This window comes from Salvia splendens, chromosome 9 (assembly GCF_004379255.2).
Source record: "Salvia splendens isolate huo1 chromosome 9, SspV2, whole genome shotgun sequence".
NCBI classification, from domain to species: Eukaryota; Viridiplantae; Streptophyta; class Magnoliopsida; order Lamiales; family Lamiaceae; genus Salvia; species Salvia splendens.
In genome coordinates this window covers 12,893,458-12,915,878 of record NC_056040.1, presented here as the reverse complement: position 1 = coordinate 12,915,878, position 22,421 = coordinate 12,893,458, and the positions used below count along the sequence as shown (strand labels likewise).

Here is a 22,421-nt window from a genome sequence, read left to right as displayed (position 1 = left end):
TTATGTTGCAGAAACTGAGATGGCAGAGGTTATATAAACTTTAGAAAATAAGACTGCGTATAATTGTACCTAAATTAAGCCAGTGGTGAGAAATTAATATACTCCACAAGGTTTATAATTAGCTTAATTTGTTTTCTTGGTTTTCCATTACTTATGATGATATAGTAGTATATGCTTTCTGTATTAGTCTGTGCCACAAATAAAGTTGCTAGTATGAGTTTTGAGGGTACTCAAATTAAAACTTCAACAAATTTTGGTAAAATTTATCCTCTAACTGACTCTGATGGAAATTAAATGAGGAATTTATTATCAATTAATGGCACAAGAAATTATATAAATAATCTAACACGTTAGAATGAAAAAAAAAGAGTAATCAGTTTGTTGTCATGGTGCGATCGAACTTTGTTATTGATATTAACTCATTTCGGTTTTAGTTTATGAGCAACACTGTTATAAGTAGTTAGTAGTACATTGTATTGCAAGAAACACAATCATCCATCACAAATCAATCTATTGCTATTACAGAAGCGTGTATTCTTATAAATTCTGATGGATCACGATAATACCATTTCTTATATTAATCAATAAGTATGGCTTAAAATTCATTGTGTATGCATTTTTAATATAAGATGAGAGTCATTTGCATCTATAATTTCTCCAAATTGTGATAAAAAGTTGTCTACTAATGATTTATGTATAAATCCATATATTTTGGCACATCGTATTAGATGGCAGAAGAAAATTCAGTCATCTGAGTACGTTTTGCATCTTCCAACAATTGAACTAGTTTATGATCTCCTCCTACTCGAGCCTCGTCTAATGGAGTTCTACCCCATCTGCACACCACCAACAAATATATATAGATAGATCGATCAATAGATAGATAAATGAAACGCGAGATGTACATATATACCTGTCCGCTGCAAAGACGCTGGCTCCATTTTGCAAGAGCACAACAGAGACTTGAAACAAGCCCTCTGCAGCAGCTAGGTGCAGAGGTGTCTGAAGATTATAATTCTTGGAGTTGGGATTTATTCCATTTGCCAAAAGCCTTGTAACAAAATCCAACTCATTTCTAGCAACAGCCTCGCACAGACAAATCCCGGGCCTCTCCACCTCCAGTGCAGCCCCCTCTTCTTCCAGCAGAGACGCCGCGCCATCATGCCTGTTCTTGATTGCCTCAAACAACGGGCTCTTTCCATAGTTATCTACGCCGCCCAACAAATTGTTGAGTCTATTTTTGATACTAATTTAAAGGTATATATGCTGTCCAATAAAATTGAGATTGTACCGCGGAGATTTATGTTGGCATCAATCTGGATGAGGAACTGAACGATGTCTTCATATCCCATGGCCGCAGCGCAATGCAGCAACAAGCCATGCATAACATATCTCATTTAAATTCTATCCAACTTTCACGAAAAAGTAGTTGGATCGAAATATGCAGATTAAGTACCAAAGGTGATTGTCCATGATAGTCTGTTTTGTTAGGATCTGCCCAGGCTTCAACCAAATGGCGCAGACGATGCAGATCACCGTCGTTAGCTGCACAGTTCAACCTCATGGCCAGCTCAGATTCACGTCTCTCAATCTGCACGGCCATGGCAGATTCCAGTATCTTCTTCCGGTGATGATGCTCTCTTCCCTGCACATCACACACCAAGTAACTCGTGAGACGCAGGCCACTTCATTCAAGACCATCATCACCAACTCACGTGAAGCAGATTGTCGATGATAACACGCCCATCGGCAAAGTGTATCTCGATGACTTGCACGAGAGATTGCTTGTCCACACGCAGCAGCCTAGACAGCTCTGATGCGCGGACAGTTCGCGCCTCTGGGATGCTGCACACAACAGAAATGTCGCCTATTGAACTGTTAACCGGTATGGTGGCCGGAACAGATCCTTCTTCTTCCTGATTTCTCACTTGTTCCTGCACAAATCCCACAACTCCTACAGTACATAAATGGGGAGTAATACTTTTTCTTTACCATTAATTTGTTACTTACCAGTTTGCCATTACAAAGGAAATAGAGCTGATCACTGGTGGTTCCCTCTTCGACTATCACTTCTCCCGGAAGAAAGAACTCTTCGTGCACTTTGATCGCCTACACATGAAGCCAACCATTGAATGTGTATGCAAGTTTCATTCAACCCGAGCAAATTAATGTATGTCTTACTATTTTCTTGATGAAACCATCCGAGCAACCATTAAACAGAGGAACTTGTCTGATGTTAGGTTCATACAACTTGTTCGAAATCTGCAAACTAATCATCAATGGAGAGGCCACGATTCGAATTCGGTATATAGATATAGTTAGAAGGAGTGTCCCTGACCTTAGCTCTTAGAGCAAGTGGGAGATCCTGAAGAGCAGAGGCGTCGCTGTAACTGCTCTCGTACTGCAACCGGACATGTCCCTTGATCTCCTTGCCTATGCTCTTACCTAACTTGTTTCTGTTCATATATTTTATGAGCTCCGCCATCTTATCTCTGAACCTCTCTGTTTTAGACCCTTTCACGATCAATGCTGTCATGTTTCCGAGCAAGTAAGCCCCTAGGATCATGTCGAGCGACACATACAACATCACAAATATCATCTCCCTTGTGTTCACAGCATGGATCTCACCATAACCTGTCACAGGTATAAAACTATTCGAGAAAATGTACACAGATCGATTATTGTTTTAAGCAGTGGGAAGTAGTAGTCACCAACGGTAGCCATGGTGACGACGGCAAATACAGGGCGGTTATGTAACGAGTCCAGAGATCAATGTGGCGGAAGTCTGCATAGCTGTAGTCGCCTAACTGCAAGCTGCCGATCCAGGTGTGGCCTTCCTCCGACGGAGGAAGAGTCGTCGCCAGATAGTAGAATATGCAAGCGGCGGTGTGCGTGCAGTATAATTCAACCACGAAAAGCTTCACGATTCGTGTGAAGAGGTAGTTGATGCGCGTGTCCTTCTCCAGTTTCTCGAAGAATTCTGTAACCCTAACTGCTCTGCTCAGCCGGATCCACAGCATATACCTCACCACCTCCTTTCTTCCACAGCTCTGATCAATTCATGTGATAATGTAAGTAATCTGATTGAAATTACGCAATTGGAATGGTGTAATTGAGATTGTACCCGGTAGATGACATCCCAGGGCAAGCATCCGAGAAGATCGATGAGAAATCGAGATTTGAGGTAGCGGAGGGCGATGAGGTGGCGGTGGTAGACGAGGCAGTAAGAGTGTGGATCGGTGTAGGCGACGAAAAAGGAGATCCAGATGTCGAGGAAGAAGGTGAACTGGCCGGCGACGTCGAGAAGGAAGAGATTCTCCGGCAGGCCTCGGAAGAAGGCGAATTCGAGCGGGGTGAAGAAGGAGGAGTAGATTGCCCATATCAGGATGAAATGTGACCAAGCAACGTACCACCTGCAATTAATATCACACTCATAAATTCATCCATTTTTCGATTGAATAAACTTTCCCTTTCTCTACCTGTTATCGGGACGGATGATGAATCCATGCGATTGCGAATGGCGGAAGTTGAAGGAAGCTTGTGAGGAGTAGTTTCTGAGAAGGTTGAAAGGATGCTTGTTTCTCCACGATTTGGAGGAGACGTCGAGATCTTCGACGCTGTAGCGTTGTTCATCAGTTTCGGAGTCGTTGTCGTCGTCTTCTTCTCTTGCTCTGTTTCTACTCCTTTCCATCTGCTTCGTCTATACTGTTTATTATTAAGATTTTGCCGGGAACTTTTTACGTTTTAAGTTTTAACTCTCGACAGCCTGATATAATAGTACTACTACTGAATAGAGATAGTATTATGTTCATTTCCAACATTATATGATACGGAGTAAAAGAACTATACAATGAGAAGTTACTATGAACAACAGAACAACTTTCTTTCAATAATTGAAGTAACAGAGTAAAGTTTAAATCGATGCTACTAAAAAAGTTAGTAGTAAAAAATACTGATATAGTAATTATTTTTTTAACAAGGATATCAAATTGGCATAAGCGTCGAAAGCTCTTGCCGACAGTCGGTCTGGAATTTTACTAATAATAGGGTTAAACAAAATAATGCCAACTCTAGCTTTAAATAGTAGTCACAATGTTGGTTTCTGGGGATTACAAGATATAAACAGGGCATAATACAATCCAAAAGGAAGGAATACAGATGGAGAAACTGAAGCTGAAATTACAATGAAAAGAAATAATAAACCGTGAACAAAGTTTAGCCGAGTCGAGGAGGCCTCTTCCAGCAAGACGAGATACGCCCCGGTAGTGCTCTCGGTTTGACGTGTCGTCCCCAAAGGTAAAACGACTACGTCTCTGGTGAAGCAGCACCGCTATCAGTAGAGCTCCGACGAACTGGATGGAGGAGATGGCAGAGCTTCGACCGAAAGACAATGCAGAGAGAGTGAGAGAGCTTATGAATGCAGAGAATGCTTGTTTTTGTAGCTAATCCAGTGGTATGGCTAGCCTATTTATAGGCCAAGCCACCATGCAGGGTCAACCAAGCCATTGAAGGCTCATCATGGCAAATTCGTAACCGTCGTCGGTTACAGGCGTGTGGCAGGAGTGTGCCTTTCGCGTGTGGAGCATGTGGATTTCTTATGTGGCAGCTAGGGATGGCAACGGATGCCCATTACCCGCGACCCGACGGATTTTTCTCCTATTAGGAGGAGGATTTGGGTGAAAACTTGTATCCATGTGTCTACTAATGGGTGAAAAGTCTCACCCATCGGGTGGGCCGGGTCAGTATCCGGTTCAGCACAACCCGAACCCGTCACCCGCGGAGACCCGGTCCAAAATACACTGATAGCCCATTTTGCTAGGGCTGGCAAATCGTGCGGATTGGGTCGTTATCGGGTCAACCTGATAATGACCCAACCCAATTAGGCCTAACCTGAACCCGACCTGTTAAGGAAACTGTAAATCCGAACACGAACACGACCTGCTACCTTCAAATCCGAACACGACCCGCACCCGACACGAACCCGTTATCGACACGATATAATATGGGTTGACACGGCACGATAACAACCCGAACCTGATATTACACGATTAAAACCTAATATTACACGATTAAACCTTAATTTTTAACCTAATTTACACAATTAAAATTCGTTTTATACTATTTAAACCTAATTTATAAGAAATTAAAAAATTAAAGTAATATATATTTTTATAAATAATAATAAAAATAATAATATTATTTCTTAATGGGTTACCCGCATCTGACCCGCATCCGACCCGAACCCAACCTGAAATTATCGGGTTCTTAATGGGTCAACCCGATAAGGACACAGATCCAATAAGACTTGACCCCAACCCAATAATTTCGTGCGGATTCGTGTCAGATTATCGTGTCGTGTCAAAAATTGCCAGCCCTACATTTTGCATTAGGCCCAGCCCAACATAGCCCAACTTTACATTATATAAAATCCTCTCCAAACCCTAGCCCCATGCGTTCCAGTCCCAATCCTAGCCGCCTCACTCTCCCTCAGCTCGCTCTCTCGGTCTCCTATCGTCCGACACCGACGAGGCGACGACGATAGTAGACTTCTCTGATCATGTATTAGACTGATGGTAGTACTTGATGTTAAGTGATGAATGGTGGTGCTGCTGAATTGCTAAATATGTTTGTTGTTTTCCTGTATTTTGTCATATTTATTGTTGTTATGCTGCTGAAAATTTAAGATGGTTAGAGGGTATGGGTACCCGACAGGTATATTTTACCCGGTGGGTCTGGATCTGGGTGAAAAACTCCACCCGTGACAGTTGTTGGGTTATCCAACGGGTGGAAATTTTTTCTAAAGGATCAGGGTCCGAAGAGGGTAAACCCGATGGATTTCCACCCGTTGCCAACCCTAGTGGCAGCCGTGATTGGGGATCAAGATCCAAGTCCAAGATCAAGATCAAGATCGAGATCGAGATCGAGATCGGGATCGGGATCGGGCTCGGGCTCGGGATCGGTCCCGGGTCCGAGCCCGTGGCCCGCGACCGTGACCACGACCACGTGCACGGGCTCGGGCGGCGGCGGCGGTGGCGGCGCGCGCGTGTGCGCGCGTGTGGGTTTTTTCACCCATCTTGGTCCACTATAATTATTAAGTAACATAAAGTCACTTAATTTAAACACATTAAAATATGTGTTACTTCTCTTATGTGGGATAATTAACACTAGTTAATTACTCCTCCCTAAGCTCAAACTCCAAGCTTTAATTAAAAGCTAATTATGCCCAACTTTAATCCACTATTTCTCACTCACCGGAAATCGGATTTGAGAAAGTGAATATACTACATTTATCTACGTAAAATGTAGATCGACGCTATATCATTTAATTTCACAAAATTAATTGTCTCGTCATATTTATTATTTGGTCAAAATCCATTGACCGGGCATATTTAATCCATGATTTTTACAATCCCCCACATGAGTGGAAATAGCCGAATGCATATGCATGCAGACACAAGCTCAACCATCGAGAGGTATATAAGCATAAGGATAGGTAGTTGTTGGCTTTGAACCCTCCATAGTCGACACCATCGGATACATAGGCGGCTTAGTAGCGCGATGCTTTGAACTAATCCACCACGACGTGCACCGAGACAATGGTGTTAACGCTTAAACACCTCAACCTCATCCGTTCTCACGTTTTGTGTCCATTGCGGTCTTGGACACCACTTTGAATTCATAAGTGTGTTTTATGAAGCGACCACACTTCGCACTTACATAGGTGATTCTTAGTCAAGTACCTTGCCATACTTGGTCTCTTTGAGAACTCAATCTCTTTGAGATCCTTAAGAACCATTAAAAGTCATAGACTTAGCCTTTACCACTAGGCAAGTTCTCCAACACTCTATTGCTCTCTAGGGAATAGATATAGTTGAGTGTTTCTCATGAACTCTCATAGCTTAGTTGTCCCTTTGAACCAAATTCTTGGGATCTCCAGTCATCATGGTTGGGTTACCACTATGATAATTCTTTAGTTTGTGGATTTCAAACTCATTCCCTCTAGCAACTTGTTCATTTCATCACGGTTTAACCCTTTGGTTAGCGGATCCGCTAGATTATCTATTGACTTCACATAGTCAATTGTAATCACCCCTTGTTGTGATTAAATGTCTCACGGTGTTATGTCGTCGACGTATATGTCGAGACTTACTATTATAGAAGCCATTGTTTGCCCTTCCAATTGCCGCTTGGCTATCGCAGTGGATCAACACTGGTGGCACTGGCTTAGACCAACATGGAATATCGTCAAGGAAGTTCTTAAGCCACTCGGTTTCCTCACCCGCTTTATCTAAGGCAATGAACTCCGATTCCATTGTTGATCGGGCTATACATGTCTGTTTTGTGGATTTCCACGATACAGCACCACCCCCAATAGTAAAACGTATCCACTTGTTGAAAGTGAGTCTCTATTATCGGATATCCAGTTCGCATCACAGTACCCTTCAAGTACCGGAGGTATCTCGAGAAGTGTTGCCCAAGATTTTGAGTATGTTTCAAATATCTCAAAACCCTCACAAGAGCTCTCCAATGCTCTTTGCTTGGATTGCTCGTGTAACGACTCAACTTTTTCACGGCACAAACAATGTTAGGTCGAGTGCAATTAGTCATGTACATAATGCACCCGATGACCCGTGCATACTCTTCTTGTGCAACGGGCTCGCCTTTGTTTTTGCTCAAGTGAACGTCGAGTTTAATTGGAGTCTTAACCGGCGCGCCATCATAGTCTTTGAATTTATTCAATATCTTCTCAACATAATGTGATTGTGTTAAGATGATTCCATCAGACGTTCTTAGAATCTTCATTCCAAGAATTACATCGGCTAGACCTATGTCTTTCATGTCAAAGTTTCTCTTTAACATGGTCTTTGTATCGTTAATGACTTGAGTGTTGCTACCCAAGATTAACATATCGTCAACGTATAGACACACTATAACATGGCCGTTATTAGTGCTCTTGATGTAGACACATTTGTCGCACTCGTTGATTTAAAACCCATTGGATAACATCACATTATCAAACTTAAAGTGCCATTGCAATGGCGCTTGTTTTAATCCATATAAGGACTTTACGAGCTTGCATACCTTTTTCTCTTGTCCAGGTACTACAAACCCTTCGGGTTGTTCCATATATATTTCATCTTCTAGTTCACCATTTAGAAACGCGGTCTTTACATCCATTTGATGAATCTCAAGATTGTGCAATGCAGCAATAGCGAGAAGCACTCAGATAGATGTAATCCTTGTTACGGGTGAATAGGTATCGAAGAAGTCATGCCCTTCCTTTTGTTTAAAACCCTTTACTACTAATCGGGCTTTATACTTATCCACTGTTCCATCGGCCTTAATTTCCTTTTAAGTACCCATTTGCAACCTAGAGGTTTCGCACCTTCAGGTAGATCTACCAACACCCAAGTGTGGTTTAGCAAAATTGAATCAATTTCGCTTTAAACAGCTTCTCTCCAATGCAGCCCGTCTGGGCCAGCAAAGGCTACTTTTATCGATGTTGGTTCTTCATCCAACATGAAAGCAATGTAGTCGGGACCAAATGTTTTTGGTGTTCTGACTCTATTACCACGTCTTAGTACTGTATCTTTTGGATCGGGCCTTGCACGCTTGCGCGATTCAGGTTCCTCATCCGCTGATTTAGAACTAGTGGCTTCTTCTTCCACTGGTTTAGAACTAGTGGCTTCTTCAATTCTTGTCTCAAAATTGGTTGAGACTTTTTCCTTGTCTTTGCAAGGAAATGTATTTTCGAGAAATACAGCATTCCTCGACTCAATTGTTGTTCCTACTGTGATAGTCGATATTTCAGACTTGTGAACAATAAATCGATATGCACTACTGTTACGTGCATATCCAATGAAGATGCAATCAACCGTTTTAGGTCCGATTGTAACTTCTTTGGGTGGAGGAACCATCACCTTTGCCAAACACCCCCACACTTTAAGGTATTTGTAGGATGACTTCCTTCCCTTCCACAACTCATAAGGAGTAACATCTTTTCCTTTGAGAGGGATTTTATTCAAGATATAGTTGGCTGTCAAAACAGCTTCCCCCCACATGTTATGTGGTAATCCTGAAGTCAGAAGCAGTGCATTCATCATCTCTTTTATAGTTCGATTTTTGCGTTCTGCAACACCGTTAGATTGTGGTGAATATGGAGCAGTTGTTTGATGAATTATACCACTTGCGTTGCATAACTCCTCAAACGGGGCTACATATTCGCCTCCTCTATCGCTTCGAATCGTTTTGATTTTACAACCAAGTTGATTCTCAACTTCGTTCTTATAATTTTTGAACGCTTCTATTGCTTCATCTTTACTTCTTAAAAGATAAATGTAGCAATACCTTGTGCAATCATCTATGAAAGTGATAAAGTACTTTTTACCACCTCTAGTTTGCACCATCTTTAAATCACATACATCCGTGTGAATTAATTCAAGGGGTTTTGTGCTTCGTTCAACTGAGTGAAACGGCAACTTAGTCATTTTTGCTTCAAGACAAATTTCACATTTATCTTGGGTATCCACTTCATTAGCCTTTAGTAAATCTAAATTCACTAATATTTTAATGGCTTTTGAATTTACATGTCCCAATCTACAATGCCATAAATTTGAAGACTCAGTCAAATAAGAGGAAGTAGACGTTTTATTATTATTAGCCAAGGGCTTTGCAACACTGCGGGTTGCCACACTAAGCTTGAAAAGCCCATCGGTTACATAACATTTTCCAAGGGATTTTCCAAACTTATACAAAGCAAACCTATCAGACTCAAATACAAGTTTAAACCCCTTATTAACTAGTATTGATCATGACACTAGGTTCTTGCGGATGTCCGGGACATGCAGCACATCCTTCAACATTATTGTGACCCCAGACGTCATCATGAGGATCACATTTCCGATGCCAAGGACTTCAGAGGATGCTTGATTCCCCATGTTGATCTTACTTCCTTCAACCGCGGTGTAGGAGGCAAACTTGCTTCTATCTGAGCAGACATGAGCAGTAGCGCCGGTGTCGATGTACCAGCCACCCTTGTTATCAACAAGGTTAACCTCTTCAGTGACCACAGCAATGAGGTCGTTCTCGTCCCAGTCTTTGAACTCCTTCTCAACGACGTGGGCAGCCGGCTTCTTTTTCTTGCTGCGGCAGTCCTTTGCAAAGTGGCCTGGTTTGCCACATTTGTAGCAGTCGCCTTCAAACTTCTTTGAAGGCTGCTTTCCCTTCCCTTTGTCATTTGGACGGTTTGGGCGAGGGCGTTTGTTGGAGGGACCGCCCCGCTCCAACAGATTGGCTCTGGCTTCAAGTGGGGTGAAGCCCTTAGCCTTTTGGTCGCTTTTGCGCACATCAGCCTCAATGCGCAACTTCACGATCAAGTCTTCAAGGGTCATCTGCTTTCGCTTGTGCTTGAGATAGCTCTTGAAGTCCTTTCAACTGGGAGGAAGCTTGTCAATGATCGTGCACCTTAGGAATTTATCGGGCAAGGTCATCCCTTCAGCCACTAGTGCGTGGATGATCATTTGGAGCTCTTGGACTTGCTCCATGACAGGTCGAGAATCGACCATCTTGTAGTCCATAAATTTGGAAACTACAACTTGTTCAGTCCCTGCAGCATTATCTATGCTATACTTCTTTTGTAGGTTTTCCCACATTTGTTTAGATGTGATTACATTGGAGTATACATTGTAGAGGCTATCATCTAATGCACTTAAAATAAAATTTTTACATAGATAATCACCCTTTCTCCAAGCTTCATAGTCTGCCATGACTTCGAGCCTAGTCTCTTGGTCGCTTGGCACGGGTGGCTCGTTTTCCGTGAGGAAGTTGGCGACGTCCAACGTTGTCAAGTAGAACAACATCTTCTGGTACCACCGCTTGAAGTCAGATCCTCCAAACTTCGGTGGCTTCTCGGCAGGTGGCATCATTCTTGGTGCCAAAGGTGCCGCACTTGGTCCATGGAAGGAACCAATTCCGTTACCCCCGAAGGAGCCAACAACGTGGTTGGGCATAGAGCCCCACCATTCATGTTGGGCATAGAGCCCGCCATGGTCATGTTGGGCATAGAGCCCGTCATGTTCATATTGGTCCCGGAGGAGCCAATACCCGTGTTGGTCCCGAAGGAACCAGCACCCGTGTGAGACCCGAAGGCCCCAGCACTTGTGTGAGACCCGAAGGCCCCAACACTCGATCCATCAAAGGATCCGAAGGAACCACTAAAAGTGGAACCAACTGTTCCACTCGAGGTGGATCCGCCAGTGAGCCCATGAGTGTTAACATACACCCAAGGGGTTGTTGATGAAGATGGATAGAACCCAGGGGTTGGCATCATCGACGGAATCGATGAAGTGTTGACAGGTCCAGTGGTCGCCATGGTGGAGGAAATGGCGGCGGCGGTGGTGGCAGCAGCGGTGTTAGATTCAGTCGACATCTCCAGCAAAGGTGTTAAATGTTTCGAAAGTTTTTAGGTTCAGTTTAGAGTCCAAATTCCTTCAAAAGCAAGTTATATCTCGTCTTGCGATTGTTGGTTTATGGGGATTACAAGATATAAACAGGGCGTAATACAACCCAAAAGGAAGGAATACAGATGGAGAAACTGAAGTTGAAATTACAACGAAAAGAAACAATAAACCGTGAACAAAGTTTAGCCGAGTCGAGGAGGCCTCTTCCCGCAAGATGAGATACGCCCCGGTAGTGCTATCGGTTTGGCGTGTCGTCCCCAAAGGTAAAACGGCTACGCCTCTGGTGAAGCAGCACCGCTATCAGCAGGCTCCGGCGAACTGGATGGAGGAGAGGGCAGAGCTTCGACAGAAAGACAATGCACATAGAGGGAGGGAGCTTATGAATGCATAGAATGCTTGTTTTTGTAGCTAATGCAGTGGTATGGCTAGCCTATTTATAGGCCAAGCCATTGAAGGCTCATCATGGCAAATTCGTAACCGTCGTCGGTTACAGGCGTGTGGCAGGAGTGTGCCTTTCGAGATCAAGATCAAGATCGAGATCGGGATCGGGCCCGGGTCCGGGTCCGGGCCCGAGGCCCACGAGCAGGGGCTCGGGCGGGCGGGCGGCGGCGGCGCGCGCGTGTGGGCTCTTTCACCCATCTTGGTCCACTATAATTATTAAGTAACATAAAGTCACTTAATTTAAACACATTAAAATATGTGTTACTTCTCCTATGTGGGATAATTAACACTAGTTAATTACTCCCTAAGCTCAAACTCTAAGCTTTAATTAAAAGCTAATTATGCCCAACTCTATTCCATTATTTCTCACTCACCGGAAATCGGATTTGAGAAAGTGAATATACTACATTTATCTACGTAAAATGTAGATCGACGCTATATCATTTAATTTCACAAAATTAAATGTCTCGTCATATTTATTATTTGGTCAAAATCCATTGACCGGGCATATTTAATCCATGATTTTTACACACAAAACAATACTATTAATACTCCACCATTTTACTCTTAGTAATATTGCAATAAAATAAACTTAAAGAAAAAGAAAATAAAAGTATACTATAATTAATAAAAGTTAGGTCCCTAAAAATATATTTTAGGTCTCTAAAAAACTTGAAAGAATATCACTACGGGTGTTTGGAAAATTATTAATCATATTTTAAGACGTCAATCCATCAACTTTTTTTTTCTTCTCATTTTGCCCAACCTTGAAGACATAACTGACCTAAATTCATTAGTATTTATGAATTCAAATTTAAAATTAAAGTTTACTTACTTTTTAACTTTCAATTTATACAAGTCAATGAGTCATGTTTTATAAAAAAAAGGAGTATGATAAATTAGACGGAAGTCCCTGATAGGAAAAATCTAAAGTTACCATTTGTTAATAGTTACCGCCAAAATAAATTAGTAAATTATATTTAATGGGGGGGGGAGAATCATATTCAGATAAATCTGGATAAGAATTGTTTGTATTGGTAAACACCTTCGTTACTTTGTCAATAAAGTTGCAATATTTCAGCGATTTTATCAAGTTCACCTTACATTTATTGGCCCATTGTTTATTCGAGCTTTTTAATTACTGTATCTTATAATGATAGAACACCACCAATTAATATACTTGGGTATCTTACCAGGCATCACACAGAATTGGGTCCATTAATTTATCATGAATAAAGGCCGTTTACTGATTTTCTTTGTTATATTCTCTTCAAGAGATTGTGTGCTACAGAGGCAGAATATATGGTGATAGTATGCTTTATGGTTGGGAGGTTTGTGGTTCTACATTCGTATATTACTATCGTGATAGTCAGAGTGTTATTTTCCTCACTAAAAATTAAATGTTTCACGAGCACACTGATGTTAGATAGTTTGCTCGTGAAATTAATTTGTGGCGATGTTGACATCAATGTGGCTAAAGTCAGCACTCATGATATGCTGCTGATATCAAGAGCAGTTCATATATATGGAGTACTAAGTAGGATCAAGGTGGAGTTGATCCTTCCTTACCCCTATTGATGGGCCGGACTATCGGGATTTTCATGTTGGGCCTTGGAGCCCATTAGGTTATCTATTAGTCCCTATTAGTTACCAATATGAGGGTTATGTGTAGGGATGTCAATGTAGCCCGTAACCCGTGGGCTGGCCCGACTAGCCCGCCAAATTTATAGGGTTAGGGTTGGAAATTTCTAGCCCGATAAAATCAAAACCCGATTAGCCCGCAACCCATTAGGGCCAGACCCGAAAACCCGATAAAATTTATATTGTTCTATTTTTTTTACTCCTAATTCGACATTTCATTGATTAATATTAACTAAAAAAATAACTTTCAATTTTATATTAAATATACAAATTATATATTGAGTTTTTATTAATATAATAATTGATAAATAAATTAAAAACTTCAAATTCACAAAAAAAAATTAAAATTTCTAAAACATGCATTAAAATTCTACGAAATATCTTAAATATTATTGTTTGATCATGTTTATGATTGAGTTTAAGCATATATCTCAAATATATCATAATTAAATGTTTTACATTGTATGAATATTAGTAATTTTAATCATTATTTATTGGATTGATCGCATGTTAATATTATCGGTAGCAACTCGATTAACCCGCTGGGCAAGCCCGAAACCCGAGCTTTTAGGGTTAGGGTTGAGCTTTTATAACCCGAAAGAAATCACAACCCGATTAGCCCGCATCCGATTAACCCGCAACCCGAGTAGAGTTGGCCCGAAACCCGACGGGCCGGCCCGATTGACATCCCTAGTTATGTGATTATCGTAGTTTCACTATCCGTTTTGTAATTTCTCTACCAACAATTATCTAGTGCATATTTTCGTTTGTTTCGTGCGCCCGTTGTTATTTCCATGTAAAATCAGGGTGTTATTTTTGTTCTATTTTATGGTTTTGTTGTGGTGCAAAGTTTAACACTAGCTTGAAACGATAGTTAAGAATAATGCATGTTGTTCCAAAATGCAAAATCAATGTTATTCTAGCAAGAAGCCATATATAGAAGAAAGAAAGTTTATCAAGAATCTGATAAAGACTGGAGTTGTGAAAGAATCAGATACCTTTCACTGAAAGAGAAATGCTTCATTTGGACAACAACTTGTCTGCACAGGAAATCCACAATCAACATTTTGATTAGTACTACTTCATTTAGGTTCTTGTCTAATAACACTAGCTAGTAGAAAAATGCACGTACATCGATCTTAAACAGTAATGCATAATATAATCATTATGTAGAGATAACGGTTTATGAACGATTTCTGTTAATATATAGTGACTCGGATCTGCAGCTCATCTTCAGTCATTAGGTTTAATTATTATCTTATTTTTCCCATATGTATTGTTGAAAGCTTGAAATTCTGTATTCTATATTGCTAGATGCCTACTTTTAGTGAAGATCTTTTCAAGTTGTATGCATTATAGTGTAGATTTAGGGTTAATATGAAAATGAGTAAGATAGAGAGCTATGCACTTCCCTCAAAAAAAGGATTAAAGGTAAGAGGCTGACAGTGACAATTTTATTTCGATTAAAAAGTTTGATATAACTAAAATTTATGTGACTATACTTAGTTTAGTTTATAAAGGTCGACGCATTTGGCTACTAAATAACATCATTATTAGTGTTAATGGTGTTTACAATAAATATTTAATTATAAGCAGCCCATTCAACTTATTCGTGTTCTATTTCTCTTCTTTGTTGAGTTACTGTTACATTGTTCCGGAATTAAGAATATGTTCATTTTGTAACTAATTAACCATTTAATAAACACAATGTTGCAAATTGTTTTTGTAGTTTTTCCTTAGAATTGCACTCATAAATAATCTTTGTATTCCATTGTAATATACTACTATGACATTTCATGAAATGAGTTGCAGAAAGTTGACACATTCAACTAAGTTTTTTTTGTGGGGAATCTTATGGTACGATATATTTTTGTCCTTATTTACATACACCTGTATTTGTATGCATCAAAATCTTTTCATTTATTCTTGGATAAAGAACTCAAAGTATGAAAACTATACACTATACTATAAATTAAATAGTTAATTATTCCTGAAATTTACCAAATTAACCAATGAATTTTTTATATCGATATTCATTTAGCTGATGGTTAGACGAATAGTTTGTGAATCTTTACAATAAATGAAATATATATTTACTCAATCCACAAATGCTGCACTTGAAACACCAGGTTAAAATCTAAAAAAGATTAGAACCATTGAACATTTTGAAATAATAATAATGGAACAACATGCCCATATATCACTCTTAAATAAGGATAACTCCAAAGGGGCAAATGATACTATAATTTTACCAAATGTAGGAGTATTTAAAAATGAGGAATTAAAAAAAGGAAAATGCCCATGTGTAAGCACAGTAGCAATTCTGAAATAATTTTTTTGGGGGGCCATGAAAGTAGAGAGAGAAGAGAAGAGTCCAAAGAGAACAGTTAAAAAAAAGAAGTGAGAGGGAGAAAGAAAATGGGGATTTTGAAGTCTCCAAGAAACCTATGAAATGTATCTTTCAATTTCAATAGTGTTAATGGTGAGGCAAAAAGCTCACTCAACTCCACTCTCTCTGTCTTCTTCTGACTGATATAATAACTCAATGCATTCATCAGTCATTCAATACTCCCTTCCAAATCAACTTTTTATTAAACCAAATCAACTTTTTTATTTATATAGTAATTATATTTATGAACAAATCTATCTATCTATAGACTATATATATGTATGGTAAGTAAAAGGTTTCCATAGTTGGGAGTTGTGGAAGTTATAAATGGAAAGAAAACAAGGTGGTGAAGAAGGGGTGCAGAACTCAAAGATTACTATAAATGGAGATGATGAGAATCTGTCTTTGCTAAAGAGAGAAATTGCATGCCACTCTTTGTTTAGCCTCATGGTTGAATCCCACCTCAACTGCTTGAAGGTCTCTCTCTCTCCCTCCTTCTAATTAAGGGTTTTTGCTTATCAAAATTTTTCAAGAATTTCCTACTACATATGGATATATCTATATTTTGATTTAATTTTCATTTTTTCCAGCTATGTTTAGGTAAAATGGAGAATAATGCAATAAATAATCCTAGTGCTTCACTTCCAAACCAGCATGCCAACTTATTCACAGCTGATCAATCAGAGTTGGACAAGTTTATGGTATCAAAATTTACATGATTTTATATAGTAGTATATCCTTTTGTCCCTAGCTATACCTTATCTATGATAAGTGTTTTGAACTATAGTATTTTTTTTATAAAATAAAAACTTGGCGCAGGAGGCATATTGTGTGACTCTAAAGAAGCTAAAAGAAGAAATGGAGGAACCTCAGCAAGAATCTATGGAATTCATTAATATAATGTATTCTCAACTTGATGACCTTCTACTTGACACTCCTTCCTCCAGTAAGATTATTTTATTCCAATTTAAACTCATTTTATCCTTTTTTTACATTCATACATGCATACATACATCGCCTTTTTGCAGGTTAGTTTTAGGATTTGTATCATATACTTCCATTTAGTTTGCACCTTTTTTAGTTTATTTTCTTTGGTTTTTTATGTGTCCATACGAGAAGTATCTTGATTTGACAAAAGCTTATTGATTTGAGGCTATGAGATTAAACTCATTTAATCTTTTCAAACAAATGATGAGTGTATTTTTGTGTAGGGGGCAGCGAAATTCTAAGGTCGGACGAAGAGTAGAATAATATTAGTATTTTAAAAGGTTTGCAATCAAATTCAGACAAAAAACAAAAATAGATTATGTTTCGGATCCAGAGTTGAAGTTTTATGTCTTGGTGGATTGATTGACTTGTGGAACCGAAACATGTCCTGTAACTATAACTATTTTAGTTTATTTTATTGTATTGTATGTTTGTGTTTAATTTCTTCCTTCCTAAATTTGCTTCACGGTCCGGAAAAATCAAAATTACATTACTGTTAACCATAATACTATTAAATTAATAAAATAATATTGTCAAGTGGGTGCACTACAATTTCGTGAATGATCAATAGAATTTCCATTATAGGATTTATAGCGAATATTAATTGGATAACATTTATGTGTTCTGGAAATTGGTATACGTACATATAAAATATATAAGTGCTAATAAAGATGCATATAAATGCTAATAAAGATAAATATAAATGCAACACATAAATGCTAATAAAGATATTCCGTGCTAGTATATTGTAATGCATGGATCACAATAGTGTTGTATGTTCGCCAATTCATTATGATTGTGCATATTAAGTTTGATATGTATTGATGAAATAAGACATTAGATTGATTTGAGAAATAAGTAATTTTGTCTATGGTTGAAATATCATGGTGTACACATGATTTTTTGGTATATCATATATAGTGTTCACATTTGGAATTTGTCAGACAAATAAATCAATTTTTATTGCCATGTGAATGGGTGACCCACAGCCCACAGGCCGATTTGTGTGGAGTTGCTTCAACAATTTATTCATCTACTGTTTCGTGTTTGTGTAAACCTAGACATTTTCTTTTTCGTCAAAATATGACAGAAATAGCAAATCGCATCCCATATTCTTCTATATGATTGAGGACAGCTTAAATAATTTTTTTTACCATACGAGATTGAAATAAAAATGCCAGTCCTATTAAGATTAATAAGAGCAATGCACAACATATTATCTTGAAGGAATCACAATTATCAGCTATAGTTAAACAAGAATCTTAGCATCGTTACATAGCAGAAATAACATAAAAAAGCGAATACTCCACCATATAATATCATCCAACTCGTACCAACTTTGTCAAGAAAAACGTGAATGAGGATCCACAGGCAGAGATTGTTCAAAAGAAATGAACCTTTTCATTATCATATTTTTTTTCAAGAAAATCACAAGCCATCACTAAAATTGCCTGCCAAAATGTCTATAGAGGCATGGCATGCAATTTATAGCCTAGACGTTCGACGATTGGGTAATGGTAACTAATAAACAAGACAACCAACAATAAGGAGGAATTTGAGGGGAGAATTCAAAATGCTGAACCTGCTACCAAAAGATATACTTAGTTCCATCTCCCATATAAGCACTCTAAATGCATTACTCGTGATGCCAATATGTTCACACGCCATGCTTGCTCGCTCAATCATAGGCGTTCTCCCAATCGTCCACCACATCACCTGACCCACTGTTGCTCATGCCTTCTGGCTGCAATGCTGCTGCATTCAAGCTAGACTCCTCTCCCTTAGAAGATGGCAAGTTCAGAGGAGTTTCTGGCTGTTTCTGACGATTCTCCGTTTTTGTAGAAGCATCGGATGATTTTGAACTGCTTCCCGATTGCAGGACACTCCAGCGATTGCTTGAAGAAGCAGTTGGGGCTTCCTTATCTTTCCAGTGATTCAATTTGGTATCAGCCGCATTAGCAGACCACTCCTCAGCTCCTCCCCATGAGCTTTCCTTGTGCTCAGAGTCCTGCAGGACAACCTTCTTCCAAGGGTTCTCTTTCAGGGCCGCTCCAGATGCAGCATCTTTGGAAGCTGCAGAAGATCCCCACGCACCAGCACCTGAAGTCGTTGCTGATGCCCCCCCATTCTGAGGAACTGCAACAGCACCGTAATACACAGACCCCTGATCCAATCTCCTCATAGCAGTTGCTGCTCTCCCTGGATCACTGAAGACAGCTAATGCATTCTTATCGTTCAACCAAACCAATTCACATTCCCCACCAAACCTCAACACCAGTGCACTGACATCAGCTTCCCTAGGTAAATCAAATAGAGCCACAACAAGCCGGGGATCCATGTCCACCAAGGGATCAAATATCGGCGGTTGCAACATGTTACCAGGATTGCATGACTTAACACCAAGCATACGAGCTGGGGCTTTTGACTTCGGCGTGACATGAACAATGACAAATCTCTTTGGCTCCCATCCAGCTGCATTGACAGAAAGTTTCCACCTTTCTGCTACCAGCCTCACTGCATCTCTTTTTTCCTTGGTCATCACAGAGAACACATGCACTTTAATAGCATTTAACCCACCCCTGCCCCTACCAAGGACCAGGTACCTGCATCTCTCTTCGACGGACAAGACCCACTTAGGATCACGCCTCAAGAGGTCAGAAAGCACTTCAGAAACAGATGCAGCATCACCAAAGTGAAGTGCATCCAAGGTCGGGACAGCAACACCAAAAGCATCAGCAAGAACCTTTTTGCGCTCCACTTTTGCGCATTCTTCATCACACATTAGCTTCCTCGAACCAAGGGGATTTTTCTCGCCATTTTCTTCTACAGGTTGTAGAGCCGCCGGCAACTTCTGTATTATAGAAGCTTCAAGAACCGTGTCAGCACTATATCCTCCACTGCTGCCACCAGCATCACAAGGAACTGTTGCATTTACTCGGCCACAGGAGCAAGAGATTGTGACGGGAAATTCGCATCTTACATCAGGACATGGAGTGGCAGGGTGACACATAGCTGTGCAAGTATGCCTACAATCTCTCCTCGGAGCACCACATGTCTGCCTACAAGATGTTCTCAAGCTCGTACTTGATGCAGCAGAAGAATCACATGGGGCTGGATGACAAGTTCTGGAGCATGCATGTAAACCACACTGCCTCGTCTTTCCACATAGTTTATTGCATCTAATATCTTTTGATCCACAAGGGATACTGCGAAGAACAACATGTCCACCCACACATTCCTTGGGGATAGGAACTGTGCAAGGTGGACAGTCTCCAAAATGGCAGCTGTGTGAAGATGGATGACCACAAGGCTGAGGAACTGAGCAAGGGTACTGACATGAAGGTGGAGGTGTACCACAAGGCAATGGGGGAGGAATAGAAGTTTGACCACAAGCACAAGTCAAGTCGGTGAAAATTGTCTCCAGGCAAGGAGGACAATGACCACTGTGACACAGTGATATGCAAGAATGCTGACCACACCGTAGCTTCTTCTCACATGGCATCGTGCACAAATGTGGGTTTCCATCAACCATGGAAGAATTCAAGGAACTAGAGAGAGGACAGCAACGCTCACTGCACCGATGCCTGCCACAGCTTTTCTTCTGGCCACAAGGTCTATCACAAGTGAATTTTTCAACACTCGGAGCAGTTCTGTAGCACTCTACAGCTCGAGAGGTCGATCCACACCGACACTTTTGGGTAACAAGAATGTTACAGGGAGGACACAGCCCTGAATGGCACACACTCTGACAGTTATGCAGCTTGCAAGGCAGGGTCTTGCCACAATTCTGCGTACAAGTTGGAATCGGATCCAAACAACTCTGTCTTTCCTCATTTAAGCTAGTCTTACCACAGCAGCATGCCTTAATCTTTCCTGGCAGCAGCTCACATTCCCCACATGGACCTGGATGACAAACTTCTTGGCAAACATGGTTTCCACAATTCAATTTATTCTCACAAGATAAGTTGCATGAGAATAAACCATCTTGGTCAATGATTTCTCCCTTGACAGCCATATCTCCACAAAGAAGAACCTCAACCTTTTTCCTACAGAAACAAGAAGCATTAACAAGGACCTGGCAAGGATCACATGGCCCCACATGACAGACGCTTTCGCAGCGATGCCGACCACAGTCAAGAAGCTTTTCACATATCTTCCCACAAGTGAGAACAGACTTCCGATCGGAGCATCTCGTGGTAATAACTTGCTTCCCACAAGGGCACCTACGGGGAGGAGCAAAGGCCTTACAAGGAGGGCAAGGCCCAGGATGGCACTGCAGAACACAAACATGAGGACATATATCCTCATCACTCATGCCACTACCAGGAAGCTCCCTTTCCAGTGGTTTACTGCAAGGCTCTCCACAAGAATGTGGAGTCAAATATAAATCTGAAGGTGGATCTGGTCTCTTGCCACAAAAGCAGATGTATCGAATCTCCTTAGCCGACATAAGCTGCACTGATTGGCATCCAGGGCAACGCCAATTAGTACCCTGATTTTTCTCAGCCAACAAATCAACAGAAGTAGGAGCTCTTGCCCATTTCTTTATGCAATTCAGGTGAAAAATTGAATAGCAGCTAGAGCACGACCATACGGGTGCAGACCTTCGAACCATGTCATAACAGATCATGCACTCAACAGATCCCTTGGAAAGCTTATCCTGGATTTCCTGCACAAGTTGGGGTATGTTAACCCCCTTCATCATCCTACCATTGTCTTCTCTGAAATGCTTCCTCTCCACCTTCTCTTTCTCCCTCTGAACAACATGCCGGTGGCCAGGGTTTCCTCTTGATGCACCATGGACCCTATTCCGGTTCGGAACAACAGGATGGACGGGCCTATCAACTAACGCCCTACCATTTCCACTCTCATTCTGGCCAGCACTATCAGCAGTAGCTGGTGGAACTTCCACGGCGGCAACAACAGGCGCAGTGCCCCGAGGGACCCACTCACGACGGTTGCTCCGAGAAGAATTGTTGTTTCTAGGCCGATAATTATTGTTCTCCCTCCGGCTATTTTGCTCCGAGCTCATGTTCTGATCAAGAGATGCCAGACTACTATCCACCCAAGCTCGGATAACTACAAAGCGAAATCGCATAGAATAAATCAGAAATAACTCCAACAAAATAATTATACAAAAAAACGAATACCGCAACAAAAAACAATCAATATGAATCGAAAACCATGGAAATGAATTTTGTGATTAAAAGCACCAATTCGTAAAGCAAAAGCCGAATCAAGAAACGCAGAAAAACATCTAGAAAGGGGAAATCGCAACTGACCTGAAGAGACAACAGAGAAATGGAAACCCCAATCCAATCCGATGGAAATGTTATTCTCCGATGCGAGGATGGTCGTTGTAAGTGGTGAAACCGATTAATGGAAAGATTTAGGATGAATGGATCGGAATTGAAATTTGCAGAAGAAAGATATATATAGGGTTAGATGCGTGCCGCCCAAACCAGCGCAGCAAGGAAAAATGGTGGAAATCGAAATAAGAAACT

General features: G+C 40.6%; 2 protein-coding genes and 1 pseudogene across 2 annotated transcripts; 1 reads left to right on the top strand and 2 right to left on the bottom strand.

The window, feature by feature from the left end:
* Positions 1–542: 542 nt before the first annotated feature.
* LOC121746658 lies at positions 543–3,770 on the bottom strand (annotated as a pseudogene).
* A 12,229-nt stretch (positions 3,771–15,999) lies between these two features.
* LOC121747504 (homeobox protein knotted-1-like 1) lies at positions 16,000–17,358 on the top strand. The gene is made up of 4 exons (XM_042141553.1): positions 16,000–16,407; positions 16,521–16,631; positions 16,750–16,876; positions 17,142–17,358. The coding sequence occupies exons 1-4, from the start codon at positions 16,258–16,260 to the stop codon at positions 17,174–17,176; spliced, it is 423 nt and encodes a 140-aa protein (XP_041997487.1). The 5' UTR covers positions 16,000–16,257; the 3' UTR covers positions 17,177–17,358.
* A 937-nt stretch (positions 17,359–18,295) lies between these two features.
* Positions 18,296–22,392, bottom strand: LOC121748164 (NF-X1-type zinc finger protein NFXL1-like). Its single transcript, XM_042142387.1, has 2 exons — positions 22,200–22,392; positions 18,296–21,996 (listed from the first exon to the last, which is right to left on the bottom strand). The coding sequence occupies exon 2, from the start codon at positions 21,947–21,949 to the stop codon at positions 18,596–18,598; it is 3,354 nt and encodes a 1,117-aa protein (XP_041998321.1). The 5' UTR covers positions 21,950–21,996; positions 22,200–22,392; the 3' UTR covers positions 18,296–18,595.
* Between the last annotated feature and the right edge of the window lie 29 nt (positions 22,393–22,421).